This window comes from Acipenser ruthenus, chromosome 7 (assembly GCF_902713425.1).
Source record: "Acipenser ruthenus chromosome 7, fAciRut3.2 maternal haplotype, whole genome shotgun sequence".
In the NCBI taxonomy this organism is placed as follows: domain Eukaryota; kingdom Metazoa; phylum Chordata; class Actinopteri; order Acipenseriformes; family Acipenseridae; genus Acipenser; species Acipenser ruthenus.
In genome coordinates, this window is record NC_081195.1 from 19,804,810 (window position 1) to 19,825,274 (window position 20,465).

The window sequence follows — 20,465 nt, forward strand, 5'->3', positions numbered from 1 at the left end:
ACTAGACGGGTGCTCTGATTGCTTGCTGTTGTGACTGTGTGTTCTTGCTTTTGTGTAGCCTGTGACTCAGGAAACTTCAGCGCTCAGCTCCAACTCCGATCTGCACTCACTTTACCCATCAACAGACAAGCCTTCCTCAGCCTACCCTTCCACAACAACAGTCAACCCCACTATTGTGCTTTTACAACACAACCGAGGTAAGAAGTGTGGAAATGTGTGCTCAATTACAGTTTAATTAATAGCTTACAGCGTTACAGAACCCCCTGCAGTGTTTACAAGAAACATGTTACTTTGCTGTATCCTGTGTTGTCCATATCACAACAATATATTTTTCGACACAATCCCCATTGTTTTGATCACAGCTTATGCTTGGGAATGTTCGACAGGGGAAAGAGGATTTTAATTTTAAACATCACAATGTATCCAGATCATGCTATTTCCTGCAACAAAACTCGATCCTTAGAAGAGAAAGTATTTTTCTCCTGGCAAACGCTCCCGAGTAAATGTTGTAGGAAGGTATTCCCCAGTTGATCTATGAGCCATGGTATGTGATGTAAAAACGGACATTTTTTAAAATGTAACACTACGATACGCACAACTCTGGATATAGCAGATGTAATGCAACGTGTTTCTTGTGTTCTGTAACACTTCAATAGTTCTGAATATGTACCAGAACATACTGAATGATCTAAATAGCTGCAGATCTAAACACCACTGTCCTTAAACTGTCCTTTTAATGTACATTTGATGTACATTTTTACAAACCTCACAGTAATAATTGGAATGGATCAAGCTATTGGGGAACGAGTCTTAATTGTCTGGCCTGCAAAACCATTGAGAAAGATAACCTGCTTGATCAATGACTTACAGGAACAAAGTTCCCAATTAACACGGAAACAATACAAATATTCTGAGATGCTGAATAATCAGCAGTGTATGGGTAGAACTAATATGTTGCCACTTTAAAAAGAAAAAAAATCATGTATTTCAGTCTGGTGCTCTATTTGTAAACATACTGTTTCTAACACATTGCTGTTTGTGCACATGTATGTGCGATTAGTCGACTACAAGGTCACTTTTCTATTCGACTAGTTGACTACCGAATGCCACCCCTACAACAGCGATATCCATTTTGTTGATATGCGGATTATAGATATTGTAAAATAGAATAAAAGTAGTAGACAAGACAAGCCCTGGTTAAGCGAAGCCTCCCATTTTAGCCAGGAATCCTGTCGTAGCGCGATAATAAGCCAGATTGATCAAGTTTGTTTTTAGCCTGGACTGCAATAGATTGGAATCACACTCATGAATGCCCTTGGGAAATATTTTCACAGTTTAAGCACATAGCAAGAGAATACCCTGGATACCGCAAACCACAATTGCAAAGGCTCTGAGTGGATATTGTACACAGGAAAATATTCAGATTTAAATTAAATATAGGTCCTAGGAGAATCAAAATCCTGGCTTGCTAATTGATCCAGAGAACCACCATCATGGGATATTAGAAAATATTGAATGTAAAAGAAAATAATTCAAACTAGTTTCTATTAAACGTTTACCAAAGCAAATACACATTTTTCAAGGTGCTTCTCTCCCCTTATAAAAGTTTACCATTGTAAAAGCATAAGAGTGTAATGCATTATAGTGAAAGCAAGGAAAGTCATAGGAAAGCTTTGTAAAGCCCAGAGAGGTATGGTAAAGCATATTGTAACTATGGTAAATGCATAGTATAACCATGGGAAAACTGCAACATTTACAGTGCAGATTTACTGTAAAGCAGGTTGTACTGTTCATCATGTGAAGGTCATTTCTATTTACCCAGCTGGGTTAGCTAGCAGACTGGACAAAAGCGTTATTCTAATTAAAAATGTATTAAAACAAAAATGATTCCAATTTATTTTATAATCTGGACCATAGACTTTGCACCTTAATCCACCTGTGCTAAAGCATAGGGTTAAACCCTAGTGTATTTTTTAATACAACACTGTGAGATGCATACTGGGGTCTTATTCTTTAAACTACCAGTACTGTCTAACAAGCACATTTCCTGCTGGCATCACAGCTGTCAGCTTGTCTATATTGAACAATGGTAGCAGTTCTTGCTACAGTATTGACTGTATCTCTGGTAGATTGTCACATCCAGCTCGAGGGGGGGGGGGGTTGTAGTTATGTTGCAATGGCTATGGTACAAAAAAAAAAGGATACTACATTGGCTCAATCACCATAGAGTTGGCTATTTAAATGAATTAACAATTTGACAAAGCAAATAGATTAAAACCTAGCTCATCCTATAAAATATGTGTGTGAAAGAGAGAGAGAAAGAGAATGTTCTCATTATGCAAAATGCTTGGTACATGTAAACATTGATTAATGTACACTGCAACACTGACTAAATGAATCTTAATAACCTATTAAGTGAGTTAATTCACTGAGGTTCTTGTCCCAGCAGGCTCATTTGCAGCAGTGGTCATAAACAGCTAATTTAACCTGCATTCTTATTGCAACGAAGGGAGTCATTTCACCAGTGCTTCTTACAATTGGATTGTGCAAGGGAGCATTGAGTCTCCGTTGCTGAAGTGTCTCTATTAGGTTGGTCATTCTGTCAAAGTGTCTCCCGCAGGGCATCCACAGGGTCAGTCAGGGTCTTGTGGAAGGGGGAGTCAAAGTTTGTGCGCTGTATTACTGCATTTTTTGAATACGATATGGATTGTGTTAATTGCATATCATTCAAATACAAAAAAAACCTGGAGCAGTTATGAGCCCAGTTCCCCAGTGATATGATCCATAACGTCAAAAATATTTATTCTCAAGTAAAATCACAGAAGAAACTATCAGTGTGTTGAAGGCACCATCCAAAATGTCTGCTTTTATAAGGTGCAGTTTAAAAGTCCAAGTAGATAGCAAGTGCCTTCATCAGTCTACTTAACTTGAGTCTATTATAGGTTTTACCGTATCGGCAAATCAGAAATCAAAATCAGAGGGGGTTTGTTGAACATCCTTTTTAGGGTGTCCATATGAAACTAGGCAAGATGAATGCGTATTATGGATATCCTTTATGGATGGTAAGTTCATTATTGATGTGCTGAATGACGCATCTGCTCCAACAGTCTTCTCTAGCAATGCTTTATTCTTATTCAAATATCAAGAATGAAAAAGCATTTAAAAAATGCTTCTCAAGAAGGGCACATTTTAAGATGGAAAAATGATTTTGCCCATATTATAAAGAAATCCCATAATAAAATAACAAAAGGCATTTTTTCAAGATAGAAGAAATGGTAATGTGTCCTTTTTGTTTTGGGATTTGTGGGATTTAAAAAAATAATTTTAAAGATGTTTATTACGTATTTTTAATAGTAATAAAAATTGCACAATGCATTTTGTATTCACTTTTAAAATGCACACATCACTATGTCTCTATGCATCAGCGTAATTTGTTTGTTTTTTTTTCATATGCTTCTCTCACCACAGAACGTCAAAAGCGCCTTAATAGTTTGGCAGGTACGATGTGAATGTCTTGTACACAACAATTGCTCACTGAAGAAACTGGCTTTCTTTGTTTTTATTGCGAGGGCCCTCAGCAAACACCTGTAGCTCCTGATAGTTACACTGGCGCTCAAGCCATGACATCATAATTTAGAACCGTTTTTTTTTTTTCTAGTCAGTTTGAGCTATTTTGATTGGCTAGGGGGATTTTCAGAGGCAGCAGTTGACTTCAGTCAGCCAGTCCTGGCTATTTGTGCTTAAGACTGATGATCTCCCAAATGAACTGGTTTGTTTTAAAGGTGTAGTGCCCCTTGTGGTTAAAACTAGGTTAAAGGTTTAACATATCCACTCTGTAGGTAACTCTAAAACTTAATCATAAAATAATCCACTTTTTTGGGGGGGGGGGGGGGGGGGGGTGAGTCATTTATTTTGTGTTTCTTTCTTCTGCGCTGTAACGGATGTAGCAGGACAAAGTAACAATGGTATGGTGGTTTCAATAGAAGTGATTTTCCATTACACTGGCTGAAAGAACATTGTAACTAACAAAAGCACAGTTTTGAGAAATAAGCATCAAAGCATAAATCGGCCATCTGTTGTTTTTTGGGTATTTTGTAGTTACTATCTTCTCGCGTTCAGCCAGCGATCCCAGGATATAAACAAACTGAACTATGAACAATTTGCTTTGTAGAGTGCAGGGGGTGCTAAACTATCGACTAAGGTATACATTTAGACTGATTTTGGGGCACTGCAGCTTTAGGGCTCTGGGCCAGTAACAGTTCTTCTGTCATTGTTTCATTATCATTTTTTTTTTTTAATTATTAAAATTGCAATATAAGTTGCTGATTATGTTGCATTACAAAGCAGCAGTGTGTATAAAGTGCATTATGCATTGTAAATATTATTAGTTGCTTCAGAAATTCAAACCAGTTTTTAGCTGAATCCCCCCCTCCCCCCATCAATTTAACAATGTTGGAGAGTGTTTGCTCTGGGTACTGCCAATTCGTACATAGCCACTTTGCACGAGCTTTTGCATGAGCTGATATCCTTTCTGTTTCATTAACTCTTTTCTCCTCTCCTGCCTCTTACTGGCTCTGGTGTTGCATGCTGTTGACTGTTTAAAGACGAGAGATGCCTGTGCTAAAAACATTTACTGTTTCAAAAAATGCTGATGCCACAGAATATGCATTCAAACCTACAAAAAGCACAAAGCAATGACAGATTAGTGTTTGTAGAACGCTGTGCAAAGACCTGCCGTTCTAGACACTTGCCTAACTCACTTGTCGAGTAAAGTAGTGTTAAAAAGTCAGATGTGAGTCTGTAATGGAGAAAGACCCCACACTACACTGCATAAGGGTGAGAAAATAACTATGTAACTAATACATTACAATGCATGTTTCAGAATGTTGTGCACAAAAGTATTAATTCCAGTAGAACATCATTCAGAAATCTATTAAGTTTCTAAAATGAAGATGCATACATTTTCCCTAGATAATCAAATGTATAGTTGTAGTCCCATTCTCTGATAAGTAAAAGGTTTGGAAAGTTTCTCCTGTACTGTATGGTTTAAAGATGTCTATAAGATCTGGTAGTGTCCGTGTTGGGGAGTAATGCATTACTGTAATCTGACAAGCTCTCTTTTTTGATATCATCTGATGTATCAACTTGGGATCTTGGTCCCTGCCATTACAGACTGTGGTGAAGTCATTGATCATCATAATGTATCCGTTCTTGTCACATCATCTCATTACTCCATGTCCTTTCTTACAACTAATCCGCGCTGCCTGGGTGATTTATTTAGGCTGCAAAAAGAGGCTTCTGTTTTTGCACGAACAATACAACTATGGTATTCTGCTACATCAGGGTTTGATGTATTTGTCATTTTTAAACAACTAAAAACTAGCCCGCTATGCTGTTCTGTTGCCTTGCGCTGATCGATCTCTGGTTCAATCCTTAGAACCTGTGCCAGAGAGGCAGACAGATCCCAAGACAGAAAGCACAGGTGTGCCGGAGAGGATTGCGGATTCCACACAGAGTGAAAAGGCAGCAGATATGGATGAGAGGAGAACAAGAGTCAGGAGGGCTCAGTACGCTGGCATCGGCCCTCTAGACGATGTAGGAATTCCAATGAGGGTAAGGAGCTGCTGGTTATGCACTATTAAAATATGTTAACTTCCTTTATAATTTTGGATCTGGCACTACAAATAGCATTGTCATTGAGCACTCCTTGTACTACTTGGTATTAACTGTACTTGTTGAAACTTTTCTCCATTTTGAAATCTTAAGTGGATTGATTTGATAAAGCAATACTGCTTTTTGATCCACATAATTCCTTGTTTTCCAGACCTGTTGTATATTAAGATTTTACGATCACACCTATTTTAAAATTTGATGTTGCAATAAATTAGGAAATAATGCGATTGGTGGATTTTTGGTTGGTTTGAAAAGTTAAGTAATACAGTATTGGATATTGCCTAACTGAAACATCAGTGAAAGAGTACTTTGTTCTTCTTGTACCAGTGTAAAGTTTGCCCAAATTCTACAACAAAAAATATTATTTTTAATATTGATAATATTAAGGTTAGGGTTATAAAATTATAATTGGGGGTAAAATAATTGTGCACTGTACATTTTTTAAATAAATAAATGATTTAGGTATAATGTAATCTTTACTTGAGCATGTGTTTATTGTAAAGAAAATGTACGATAGTAAAACCAATCTTAATCTTTTCTTTTCCAGAATACAGACAAGTCCAAGGATTGGTATAAAACAATGTTTAAACAGATCCACAAAATCAAAGGTAACGTGTAAATGTTATATATTTTGTGTAAAGGTACATGTGGAAATCAAAGTGGGATATCTTTCTATGGTCATAATCCCTAAAGATGCATGATATTTCTGTATTTTAAATATTAGAAACAGGCTGGTGATTATGAAAACTGAACTGAATTTATTGTGTAACTAAGGCCTGTAAAACATTTCAGTATGCAAACACAACTTCTAAGGCTGCATTCACACTGGGTCCATTTCAAACTGACTCAGCCTGGTTCGTTTAGTTTGAAACTACGTATCAATGTGCATGCTGTTCACACTTATCTGCGAGCAAAGGGACAGAGTTCATTTGGATACAAAAAAGGGCTTGTAACCAGGAGGTACCCGGTTCAAATCCCGGCTCACTCACTGACCTTGAGCAAGTCACTTAACCTCCTTGTGCTCTTTGGGGGCACTTTGCTAATTTAATGAATGCCTACAGTAAAATATTGCAGTTTACACAATTCTGCACGGTTCTCCTAATGTCGGCATTAAACAAAGTAATTCATGTTTTTTATCCAGTTCAGCTTGGATTTTGGTGTCTGACCAAATTTTATATCAGAGCTTCAGTTTCTTGCACTGTCCATTGTAGTTTAGGATTACCAGATTTCCACAGTGAAAAAATAGGATGTTTTTTTTGTTTGTTTGTTATTCAATTCACTTATGCCGTAGCAACTCTAAAGCCCAAAATAACAGTTTATAAAATAACACAATAATAGTTAAACATCGGATGAATTTATTGCAGGTCATAACCACTCATTATTTTCTTTATATAGTCATCTAGTCAAAACATGTTAAATGTACAAAAAATAAATAAATAAATAAATATATAAATAAATAAATACAGTAGTAAAACCAGGACCATTAACAATTTTACTGTTTCCGACTGGGACAAAAAATGAAGGCTGCAAACTGTGACAATCTCAATTTTCGCAGGATGTTTTTATTTTTGTTTTTTGCTCTACTTGTTTCCTCAGAATATGAACTAAACTGCGAAATGTTGACTTCCTAGTCAGGTTACCTTGTATAGTTTGTATCCTATGTGCAAAAGGACCGAGTCTAGCTGTTGTTCACATTGAGGTTTAGCAAGTGAACCAGCCTATTTAGGTGACTCGGTACGGTTTGTTTCCAAAGCGGACTTTGTTGTTCACACTTAACACCAAACGTACTGAACCGGTATGAGTGTGCACCAATCCCTCTAAATGGACCCAGTGTGAACACAGCCTAATACGACCACAAAAGACTGTCCTTAAAATGCAGGTCATGAATTCTACTATATACCACTATTTCCTACTGTTCCTAGGTCTTAGATAATTCAGTGTATAATGTTTGTGATTGCCCAAATTCCTGAAATAAATCACTGATGAATCATAGAAGAATGATTTGAACACTGATTCCTCACTGAAATAAGTGATGTGATAAACTTTCAAGTGTATTGTTCACATAAAAACACTGACTGGAGGTCCAATAATGACCTACAGTTAGGAGATATTTTCTAACTTGTTTATAGTGATCTATAGCGATCCAGTCAAAAGGTAATTGTGAGGCGTGTGAGTAACAATGGAATGTCCAGACAGTAATTTGCGTGTAACAAAATAAACATTTTTATTAATATTATTCGTTACACGATAAAAGCAAAACAAAACAAAAAAAGAATGGCGTGAGGGAGGGGGTGCTGGAATAATGGTAAAAAGAAGGGATCGGAAACTTCCTTAGTCTTCTTCCCGGTAACCCCGGACATAAAAAGGGGATAAAACAGAAAATAAATTGTTAGTGAATATTCCGCCCCCGTGCAGACAAAGTGAAAACAAAACAAGCCAAACTCTTCGTCTCTCCCTCCGCCTATTCACCCCGCCTATGCTTTCCAGGACCAACGCCGAACACACATACGTTCCCTTTAGTATGCAACGCCCTGCCCCTGTAGTCAGTGGAACACCAATCCCCAACTGACAAGTGTCCTTATAACTCACTTGACTCCAGTGGCTGGAATTTACATACTTGTACTTCCACCCCTCACCAAGGTGCCGCCCCTCATAAAGATGACTTTCGTCATGGTCACTAGACCTTGGTAAGGGAAGTCCCGAGTTGGTTTGATGCCTTCTACTGTCGGGAGGCTGAATTACAGACTGAAACCCCTTTGACTCATCACAGTAATATTTTCTGATTCACTACTGAACATGATCCCCAACAGTAGGTTGGCAAATGCTGCCAGCATTTTAGGGACTTGTCGGAAATATACATTGAAAACCTCAAGCTCTAATCATGCCCCAGAGATACTTTGATTTTGTTATTCCAAAAAAAAGAATATTCTAAATGTGTAAATGTTCTTGTTTTCAAGACTTTAACCAATAACAACATTATATGGTACTTATATTAACTGAGGTATTTGTTTCCCCTTCACTTTCTGTATAATAGAATGCACAGGAATTGACGGGGGCTTACTTCCTGTAACACTTGATGTGAACGGTGAGAGGAAACCAAACTTAAAGGGCCATATTTTCTAAGTGTTTGCTCCAATCTTTAATGAACCCAATACTTTTTCGAACAGAGAAAATGTCATGTTAATGTTATCAAAGGAGGAATGAATAACTTGAGGATGTACTACATTACCTGGTTGTTTGGTACTAGCTTTGTCATATTAACAGGCGTTTTTTTCTCCATCCTAAAAATAGGATTTCATTAAAGACTGGAGTAAACGCTTTTTAAATATAGCCCATAATGTTGTGGCAAGATAAATGGTCTTTGTCCGAGTCAAAATAAAGTCTTGAAAATACGAACAGAAGAACAAGGACTTGTCAGGAATATATGTTACCTTGGTTATTACTGTTTTACAAAACAGGCTCTTGTAGGATATGGCATATCCGGAAAATGAAAACAAACTGTAACGTTCTGAAGCAGGCTGTATCCAGTCCACACCTTTTTTCACCCCCTCCTTCTGATGTTTTCCATTTTCTTTCCATTTCCACCTTGTAAAATGAAGGCTCGGAGGCTCAGGAGAGCCTTTGGGTATCTGACTAGACTGGTAGAGGGGGTGCTTAGGAGTCTCACAGTCTGTAATCTTTGCAAAAGGTGTTTGTCTGTTTCTATGCATGATCTGTTTGCAACATCCTGTACACTCTTAAATAGTCTCTCTTTTCTCTTTCTGAAATCCGCTGTTTCTGCTCAGATTCTCCTGAGGAAAACCCTTACCACCCTACCTACAAATTCCCTGAACCCACCGAAAAGCTGAACAAAATAGAAGGTACTGCTGCTGCCGCCTCAGCTAGCCAGCGATGTAGTTTTGTGTCTCAGCAGTAACTGTAGATTCTCTTATGTTCCACGTGTAGAACTAACATCTTGCTTCTTCAGATTCTAACTGTAGTTCAAAAAAAAATAATATATATATATATATATATATATATATATATATATATAAAAGCATAACTGTAATTGAATGTTTTTAATAAATATAATGGGTACAGGAAAAAAATGGATTTTCAAATCCACTGTATTTCTCTGCTGCAGAGGAAAACCCTTATGCTCCTACCTACCAGTTTCCTGTCTCCACACCTAGTCCTAATTCTGAAGGTAACAGCGAGGAAAATGTATTTTGTTGCACTACTTTCACTGGGTTGGAAGGTCTAACTACATTGCTTAGTTCTGTCACCTTCTGAAGCTTTTGCCTTACCCCCTGCTGACCTTTGCATAGCTTTGCAGTGCTTGTGCCTAACAGCTGACAGCCCAGTGATTTGAAGGTTTTGTTGTGAGAGGCTCCTCTATTTACTTTTTTATTTGCTACGCAATGTTTTGGGGCATTCAGCAATTATCTGAAATGTATATAACTGCTGAATGTCGTCCGCTTATTACACTAAACAGCGCTCCATTCTCTCACTCACAACACACAGCTTTGCGAAAGCAGTTTTTAGGTACTGAATAACAAAATGGACAGGGATGGCATGACAAAAGAAAAAAAAATATGAAGGTCAAATGGTTAACTATGTAAGTTGAAGCATCCTCGGTTTCTAATCCACCCATTAAGAACAGATGGCCCATGTTTATTAGTTGAAAAGGACCAAGGACCCCTTGATTCCGAGTTTAGTTGGCTGTACAATCCTGGTTTATGAACGTCACAAGGTCTGTCAGGCCCATAACTCTCAAACCAGTCAAGGCGCCTGTCTGGTGTGAGCAAGAGATTTGGATAAAAGAGGCTGCATCCCATTTTATCACTTCAATTTCTCTTACCAGTGAGAAATGCAATGAATGGTCAAACTGAAAAGAAGCATTTCATAAAAACAGCAGAGCTAGCGAATCATCCGGGAGATAAAACAGTCAAGTGTCTATCTCAAGCCACGGTAATAATTATCTCAAATTAAAAGTTCTCTTTTGTTGGCTTGTGTGCAAAGCATGCAGCAGGTATAGGTATTTTTGTATTTATTCATTCTTGAACCAGGAAAAAATCCATTGAGACCGAGGCCTGTTTTACAAGAGTGTCCTGGCAAGATGACCAGAAACAGACAGCTGTAATTTCACATCCTTAATTGCAGTTAGTCTGGCATATTTTGCTTTTTATATTTTTTTAACATTATGCAAACAAAATATCTTGCCTTTCTCATTGACTATGGGGAACACAAAACTACTTTGTGGAATATGTAATATATATATTTTTTTATAATAATGTAACTGTCTAAATGGAACCAAACAGTAAACATATATCTACTTTAGAAACGTAGAATGTAAATAAAATTTGTGTATTTATTTTTTTTAAATTTGCACTATATTTGTTATTACCTGTTATAAAAGTATTGGAATGTAGCATACTAAACTGCCATAGTGTATTTGCAGTACATAGAAAAGTAGCAGAAAGACATGCTTGTATATAGCCATAGACTGACAGGGATTATAGAAAATGGCCGCTGGGTTTTATAAACACTATCTCCTATATAATGGCTCCTAAAAGCCCCATATTAAACTCTGAAGAGTCTGCAACAAATCCTGTGCACACGATTGCAAATAATTCCTTTCCGAACATCTGCATGTCTGCAAATCAGATGTGCTTGCCCTGTTCTCCTCTTTCAGCACTGTCCAAACCAACACTTCCCATCTGTTTTCCATCGTACACCTTGATTTTCATTCCCTCTCTACCTTCTGTGTTGTTTGTCGTCTTCTTTTAGAGTCTAGTAACCCATAAGCTACATACATCTTTCCAGATATACAAGAAGCATAAAAAAGAAACATACATTTATGATGACAACCTTTAACGTCTGTCTCTCTGACAGTCTGCATTGGGAAGCAAACCATAGCTGAAATAAATGCCATCTTGGGTTTGTGTGTCATATTCCTTTTAATGTATTCATTTCCTAAAAAAAAAATAACGTCAATATGTGCTTGTAAGGCCCTGGTGAACAAAACTATAAAGTGTCAATGAAAAAACAAAAGATGAGTTGGAGCTGATGGAAGCGGTGGTGTAGCCTGCCAGCAAGTCACTGACCTGTCGAGTTCGCTTCAACACGACTTTAACAGGGATGTGGGATAAAGTCTGCTGGCATGCAGTTTAATTATCTATAGTCACTATCACTGTCCATTACCATGAGCAAAATACAACTAGATCATATATATTTGTCACAGAGCAAACATCTCTTGCCTACAAGGTACAGCTTAACCTCTAGTCTCTGTAAGTCACCTTGGATAAAGGCATCTGCTAAATAAACAAATAATAATAATAACCATAAAATCTAATGCGTAAAAGAATTTCAAATGCAGTTTTTAGAACTGCATATCTACTGTAATTCTTAGAAGGATTAAGCATATGAAATATTGTCAGTTCAGTCAAATAAATGAGTGTGCACATGTCTCTATAAGGCACACCAGGAGACATTTTTGTCTTATTTGTTTGCCAGTAAAAAGGTTAGAGCATATTGGACCACTTCTGTTTCAGTTATTTCCTAAAGAACACTTGAACCTGATTTTCTTTATCAAGTCTCGATTTGAAACCTGTGCTTCCCGAGCGAGTATTGAGTCGTATTGGATCCAGGCCTGGTGTTTCTCAAAGCCAGTCCACTCAGGCTGTGGTGGTGAGAGCTGTTTAGCTGTGTGCTTTGTAGATTTTTTCTTTCGTTTCTCCATTCCTTTCTTTTGGCTGCTTTTCATTCCTAGTGGAGACCATTCACAACCCAGCATCTGTGTTCTCAGAGATTGCTGAGACACACTGTACCAAAGGCATCTGTTTCACTGTTAGGCTTCTTGTGTGTCTCTGGAGTACCCAGCGCTTCTTTATCATCATGTCCCTTGTGCCCTACACATTTGACAGCTGGATGCTGCTTGGTGTTGGTGAAATTGGTGGCTTGAAGAGAGCTTGGTAATGCAGATATCCTGGTGTGCTAAATCCAGCATGGTAAAAAAAAAAAGAAGTGTGAATGATACAAAGGAAAATTGAAAAATGAAAGGTGAAAAAAGGTATTAAACTGTGTTTATGTATTTATAATTAAATATATACAGGGGTTGAGCAATAAACCAGAAAGACCTGCAATATGTACTGTACATAAACAGCTATGGCCTTCTACTACAGGATAGGTATAGTTAAATTATTATGATGTTTAGGACATGGTCAGTTTAATAATTGTAAGTCACCCTGGATATGGGTGTCTGCTAAGAAAGAAATAAATAATAATAGTTAAAGACATGATTGGAATCTGCATTTGATGGTACCCTTTTACACTTTTGATGGAATCATGTATTTTTGGAAACGTTGAGGGCTAATATGTTCCATATTGAAAACAAATTATTAATGTTTCAGAACATTAGCATTTAATATGATTTATAAAAACAAATTATTCACCCACCAGCTGGTCGGGTGAACCAGTGCCACTCCCTGTTGACAGTGTTATGGCAAGTGGTCAAATTATTGTGCCACCCTTGTATACAGAATATTATTGGTGCAGGTCCCACAAACCAGGGATGCCTGTGGGCACTTCTTTTGAACAGTTCTGAATGGACAGTGTAGAAGAGAATAGCAGCCAAGATGTTGAGAGTTACTTAAACTATACAATTCAAGATGCATTATAAGGCCGAAGATACACAAGCAATTTGCCTTGCTTAATTGATAACAAGAAAATTGACAACTGAATTATAGTTGCTAAATGTGCCACACACACACTGCAACATTGACAATTATTGTAAGCAATTTTAGATGGCGTCTATTTGCAGCACACATGTTTCAGCAGGTGCTGCTGTATACTAATTGGAATCATTTTGAAAAGACATTGACAAAAAAAAAAAATCTCAAGTGTGGACCAGAAAGTTTCCTCATGCGTCCACATGTCTGTAGCCAAACTTCCTATTTAGCAAAACTGAGAATGAAATCCGGTGATTAGAAAATGCAATATAATTGGCTGAACACACACAGTGTCAGCTGAACATATGCTGAGAAATAATTGCTCATGTATCTCCGGCCTAACAGCTAATACAGCCCTTGTTGTGTTCTCAGCCCTGTCTGTTGCAGTTTTGAAATACTTGTAATTCCTTTGCTGAATTCCTACATGCTCCAGGTAGTGCTTTAACCTGGAGGTAATTAAAAAAAAAAAATTTTTTGCTGTGGTACTTATAGGTTGTGAGCCCCAGCTTGGCTTTGAACCTTTACTATGTGTGAAAAGGCCAATAAATAAATTCCTGTTCTGGTTTAAAAACTCATATTTCCCTTTTATTTACATTGCAGATGAAGACTCGGATTTGTACTCTCCCAGGCACTCGTACTCTGAAGAGAGTAAGTACAGTCTGTTATTGGAAAAAAAAACATTTTAGGTGTAATAGAGCACTGGGACAGCTGTTTTTGTGAAAGTAAATACATTTAAAAATGGTTCAAAATTTGTAACTATCAGCTAATTTCAGCATGTGCCAATGTTGTTTACTTGTATTACAACACAGTTCACGTTTAAAATGGTAACTGTAAAAAACAGGCTGCAAAAGGAAGTAGAATTAGGTTTTTAGGACACATTTTAGAGACTGCTTATCCGTCTGTATGTCTGTAACTTATGGAGTACTTTTCATGATAGATAGGTGTATCTGGTACTGATAGCTGGGATGTATCCCTTCTAAAAGTACCACAGTAATTTAGCAGTATTCCCAAGCTTTTGTCATGATTATACTAGACATTTACTATAGTTTACCATGGTTGGGCATGCTATTTATTATGCTTTACCATACCTCTCGGCTTTACAATGCTTACCTGTGCTTTACAATGTTTTCACTGTGCTTTATTACACTTTGCTGCTTTTTTACTTTGGTAAACTTTGAGAAGGGATGTCCCTGACATAGCTTGTTGTACTGTATTTGCTCAATGTTTTCTCTCTTGCATGAATATGGGATCCGCTGCTTGTTGCAGTGAGAAGTCAGTCGTGTGTGCCTCGCTCGAAAAGCGCAGTGGACAGTATCGATGCAGAGGCCTCAGTGAAGAGGTCCACCACACTGCCTCTGCCAACCCGCTCCTCTTCACTGAAACCGACCACAGAAAGGTAACGGCTCCACCACTCGCACATAGAGCCGCCATTGATGCAATGGGGCTGAGTTTCAAAGCGTTTTACTCAAGTGTAAATGACTCCATTTTTTCAAAAGGTAAAAATACACTTTCAAGATACAAATTCAAAACCAGACTTACTTAAACTTCCTTAAATTAAACTGAAATTATTTCTAACTGGGACTGGTTTTATGCTTTTATTGAAATTCTGTGGTGTACCTGCTGGTGTCCTCAGCCAGGGTTGCGTTGGAAGACATTAGCTAGTTTGTCAAATCTCCCTAGGTGTCTGGAGCTTGACATGATTGCTTCTCCATATGGCAGTGTGGTGATCTTATAAATAATTCACCACCAATGTGTTGAAACAGATAAAGTCTTGACTACAAATGATTAATGGAGGTGTTTGTTGACACGGATAATCCTTTGGCTGTCCTGCTGAGAAGTGACTGCAGTTAACCTCAATACTGAGCAGAAAGTTTTAAAACCACAAGTAAGCTGCAAGCACATGGCGCAGCAGGCCACACTAGCCTTGCTTGCAGTTGAGGTTAATACTGCAGTTTAAGCATTTAGGAAATTCAATATAAACAAACACCTCTAGTAGGGCAGAGAAAAGGTGCAAATGCAGTCCTCTTGTCACACTGAGGGATGTTCCCTGGATTCTTCAGTATTATTTGGCCTTAGATTCCCAGTATTCAGCAGCATGCACTTGGTTTTAATTATTGTTTATTAATATGGTGAATATAACTTTTCATAATAATTCTGTTAAAAATGAATTGCCCAATTAATTTTTGCGTCAACGTCAATTTTTTTTCTAAAAGTGCGTTAACAAGCCGTACATGTTGAAGTTTTACTATTAACTCAATAGGTTATTGGTAGTGCTAAATTTAGAAATAGTAAAAGAAACGTAATCAATTCAATGACAAACGTTTCGACTAGAAGACATTTCACATGGGGCTCCTGAGTGGCTCATCCAGTAAAAGCACTCGCGTAGAGTGCAGGATGCGCCCTATAGCCTGGACGTCGTCGGTTCGACCGAGGACGGGAGCTCCCAGGGGGTGGCACACAATTGGCTGAGCGCCACCCGGGGGGAGGGAGAGTTAGGTCGGCCAGGGTGTCCTCGGCTCACCGCGCACCAGCGACCCCTGTAGTCTGGCCTGGTGCCTGTGGGCTTGCCTATAAGCTGCCCAGGGCTGCGTTGTCCTCTGACGCTGTAGCTCTGGGTGGCTGCATGGTGAGTCTGCAGTGTGTAAAAAAACAGGCGGCTAACGGCACACGCTTCGGAAGACAGCATGTGTTCGTCTTCCCCCCTCCCGAGCGTAAAAAATAATTGGACATTATTAAATTGGGGAGAAAATAACAAAAAACGAATTGGTGACTACTAAATGGAAAAAAAAAAAAAAAAGACGACGACATTTCACTAGTCAATATTGCAATATTTCATTATTCAGGGTTTAGCCATGGTCACAGTAAATTGTACATGTAATATATGGAGCCAGGTTCACAATTTTCAATATTTCACTTATTTCTTTTTTTTGTATGTTTAAGTCTGATAGCGAAGCAACAAAGACTGAATTTCGGTTTCACACAGTATTATATCATATCAGAAATGTCTCTTCAAAGCTAGTACAAATAGAAAAACATGTGCAGTCCTTTGTTGTGTGCAATATAACACAAACGCTGCTTCGTCAATGCATGCTTAGAAGTACCCTTAATTGTCAATAAAAGTCTAAACAGTTCGGACCTCGCTGTAAAAACAGCGATAAAAAGAAAATTAAGCTTTTATGTGGCAAAATCCCTAGGGAGCAGGTTTCCTGCCTCGGATCTGAAGCGCCCTGATTAAACTGGGATTAACTATAGTGAGGGGAGGGGTGAGATCAGTGGCCAAAAAAACAACAAAACACACGTTTCCATGGAAACTGACAAGTAAATTGGTCTCTCTTCCTTAGGAATGACTGGGAGCCCCCAGACAAGAAGGTTGACACCAGGAAATACCGTGCTGAGCCCAAGAGCATCTTCGAATATGAGCCGGGGAAGTCCTCAGTGCTGAGGCAGGAGAAAGCGGTATGGTGTAAGAGCAGTGTGCTTGCCTCCGTCCTGCCCCAGCATTGCACATGTCATACATTCCTATATGCATTATGTGTGTTTCTCAGTCTGCCTGTCTGACGGTGTGGGAAAATCGTAGCACTCTATAGAATGGAACCATAAGGCTATTTGCAATGGAATCGTTGTTTGAATTGTCTGTGTTTGTGGGGAGCTTTTGTGATGTCATGCGGTTTTGTAAGTAGTTCAGATTACTCATTTAATTCTTTGTCCTACTATGACTGTTTTTTGTCTCCCTGTAGATCATTGTTTTGCATGTGTTGTGTTCAAAGGCAAGGTGTTTATTGTATTGGAGGTTTGGGAGTTGTGTACGTAATATAATGACTTGATAGATTTAATGGGTTATAAAAAGAGATTGACTTTTTTCAGACAATGGTCATTCATTTGTGCAGGATGTATTTAATAGTTTAATTTGTATTTATTTGGGAAAGTATTTAGATGATTACTAGCTGAGACCAAGGACTCCCTATATGAAAAGAATAAAGGACCTACTTTCAGTTTAGCTGCCTTGCACAGTTTTATAATTTATTCAGGAGCCAGTTTCAGACATTGAGTTAAATCCAGGGCATTCACGGTTCACTTATTTTGGCTTGCATTTGCGGGCTGCGTTCCTTTTGGCTGCTGTGAAATAACATAGATACCAATCCACTGGTGTAAAGCTTTATTTAACAGTCTTCGATGATGCATGTTTACACTGGCGAGACAATGCGGTCTTCTGTTTATGTCATTTATCCTTCTTAGGAAGCAGTTTTTTTCTTGTTTTGTTCTTAAGGGATTTAAGCTATGGTTTCTCATTTTCTATTATCTCATATTTTGTTAATGGTTTTCTAGGGTATGTGAATCCCAGAAGGAACACTCATTATGAAATGCTAGCAGCGTGTATCATCTCCAAAATGATAAAAACAAACAAACAAAAAATTCTGGATTATCTAGGATTTGATTGATTTTATTATAGTATGAGGTGTTAGACATAAAAAGGAAGATTGTATTTAGCCCTATAGGTATATGTTTAAACAACGTTTAGCTAAAGATATATATGAAGGTGAAGTCTCAAGGAACAATAAGCAGGTTTCTTTCGGGGTCGTTCAGGATGCTTAGTGCTTCTGTTTGTCTGACTGGTTGCTAGTATTCTGTGCGTGAGTGTGTGCTGACATCCCTGAAACGTCTGGAATTACAGCTGTGCTTGTGTTAATCGATAATAAAGTATATGTGATTGCACCTTTCACATTGAACACCACAGCAACCAAGAATAGAATAGATGTGTAAGCAGGCTGGAAAAGCTCATGTTAGTTATATAAAAGCCAGCCTTTAACACTAGAACGACCGTGTTTATACACATTCCTTGAACAACCATGAGCGGTCAATTTGACAGGCGTATTAAAAACAACATAAACATTATAATGAAAGGACAAACAATTGAATATAAGTCGTAGTTTTATTCAGGAACGTCATATAAAGCATCTACACAACAGAAACATTGTAAATAAACATAATAAACATTTGAACAGAAATGTGTTTATATATACATATTACATAAAGTGCAACCTCAAAAAACTGTAAAAAATTAAATAAACAAATATTTGAAAATAAATGTGTGTATGTACAGGTATATCATGTACATACAAAACTGTACAACTGAAACAATGTAAATAAGTAACATATTTTTTTTTAAATAAATGGGTTTATATTGCCTACATAACAAAGCGCATATGCGCAACCGAAGCTATGCGTTTATACACAGACATACTATAATTGAAATGACATGAATAAGTAAATATTTGAACAGAATGGGCCTCATTAACAATCATTTACAAACTCTAAGTGCTGGCACAAATCACACAGATCATGCGCTTTTCAAAATAGGCAGTGCACTTACCGCAGACTTTGCGTATTTGGCATAGCTATCAACAATAACCCAGGCTTCTGGCATCAAATGCTCCACGGGCATATACTACTGCAATGAAAGCTTCTAAGTCCTCCAAGGGCATTGACCAGGGATCATCATGTAGTTTGTCGGTGGGATTCTGCTTCAGTGCAATGTTGTATGTGGTGAAGCGTATGCATGTCAATCAATAGGCGAAAAGCACTCAATGCGCTCTCATCAATGTTGCGTTTTGCATGTACCGTGGGCCCTGGAACTTCCCTCAAAATATTATGTTCACCTCGTCTACCTGCAGCTTCAACACCAGGATTTATAGTTTTCCAAACAGTGCCACCATTACCAGCCTCTTAATTGCCAGGTGGTGCTGATGCTACCACTGGAAAAGCGGCCGCCTTAGGTGAAGTAGCGGCTGTATCAGGTTCAGGGGCCGATGCAGGTGAAGTGGCTGGTGTCCTTGCTGGGGCTGCCACAGGATTGCTTCTTCTCCCACGGGATCTCCTACACTCTCTTCGCGCACTCGGTCCTGGCACTTTGCTGGCATCCTTCTCACTGTCGCTGCTGGAAGATTCATCTTCACAAACCCAGTCTGCTTCAGAGCCAGATTCATCATTGTCTGTCTCTGCTGCATCAGAATCGTTGTTTGGTAAACTTTGCAGTAATTTCAAACATTGCTTTCCTGTCCTGCGTCTTCCGCAATCCATTTTCAATATGTATTGGGGTAACAATGAATTTCTTAGAAAAACGATTGACTTGTATAGTAATCAGAGTGCAGACAGACAGCCTAGCGCCGTGAGCTGTCCATGCTGATTGATGGGTTAGCAGGAGGCTCATTGAAACAATAAAAATGTCAGAAGACTGCTCACTTGAGAAATGCAGATGATATAATCAAACTTCAGTACATGGCGGCAAGTCCCGACTGATAAATACGAATAATACCGCAACATTTAATTATTATAATATGTTTTATATGTAGCGGTCAATTTGACCGCACCTAATCAGAATAGGTATGACAGTATTTTATCTCCCTAATTTTTGCAGCTATGCGATTCTTTCTTTGTCAGGGTAATTATTACATATATTTAGGAAAAGTCAGGAAAGCACAGCTCTGTATCTTAAACACATGCACTGCAATTTTAAATTTAAATTCCAAAAACTGTCAAAATGACTGCCTTGGTCGTTCTAGTGTTAATTGCCAGCCTCGTAAAACCAAGCCAGCCAGACTTTGAATGTTTAAACAGTTTGCTGTGATCTTGCATCTTTCTCAGCTCCATTCCACACATTTCTTTCCCCACTTGCTGTTAAAGTGCAGGCTCATTTCTCATTATTCACTGGTCATGACATTGTAAAGATTGTATGGTTTCTATTAATGTATCAAACTGTCATCAGAGTGCATGCAAAGCAACTTGTGTCACAGGCATTCACCCTTTGAGGATGCAGTATCTTGGAATACCCCAGTCATTTTATAATGACTACATGCACCACGATTGGATATAAATAGATGATTAAGGTACATCTAAGCTCGGTTTTAAGAAATTGGCTTTTAGGAGTAATGCTGGCTTTCAAAAATAGAAACGCAACACAGCAGGAAGGGTGATTCAGAGAATTCGATGAAGTCACTAGCGCTGTATTTTTACGCTCCATATCTGTTGTTGGACAGATTAGCTCCACTATCACCTACAGGAAATGTAACATGTGACAGGAAGGGG

The 20,465-nt window shown here is 38.2% G+C and overlaps 1 protein-coding gene across 15 annotated transcripts in view; it reads left to right on the plus strand.

The window, feature by feature from the left end:
* Positions 1 to 20,465, plus strand: part of LOC117416038 (sorbin and SH3 domain-containing protein 1) — an 83,164-nt gene that overhangs the window by 26,494 nt on the left and 36,205 nt on the right. For 13 of the 15 annotated variants that reach the window (XM_059026558.1, XM_059026559.1, XM_059026561.1 and 10 more), the window contains exons 9-17: positions 59 to 197; positions 3,469 to 3,498; positions 5,438 to 5,613; positions 6,221 to 6,281; positions 9,459 to 9,533; positions 9,797 to 9,859; positions 13,983 to 14,030; positions 14,649 to 14,778; positions 16,724 to 16,838. In XM_059026558.1, coding sequence (XP_058882541.1) covers positions 59 to 197; positions 3,469 to 3,498; positions 5,438 to 5,613; positions 6,221 to 6,281; positions 9,459 to 9,533; positions 9,797 to 9,859; positions 13,983 to 14,030; positions 14,649 to 14,778; positions 16,724 to 16,838 — 837 coding nt within the window. The remainder of the gene's footprint in view (positions 1 to 58; positions 198 to 3,468; positions 3,499 to 5,437; positions 5,614 to 6,220; positions 6,282 to 9,458; positions 9,534 to 9,796; positions 9,860 to 13,982; positions 14,031 to 14,648; positions 14,779 to 16,723; positions 16,839 to 20,465) is intronic. The other 2 variants (XM_059026557.1, XM_059026560.1) reach the window with 2 other exon arrangements.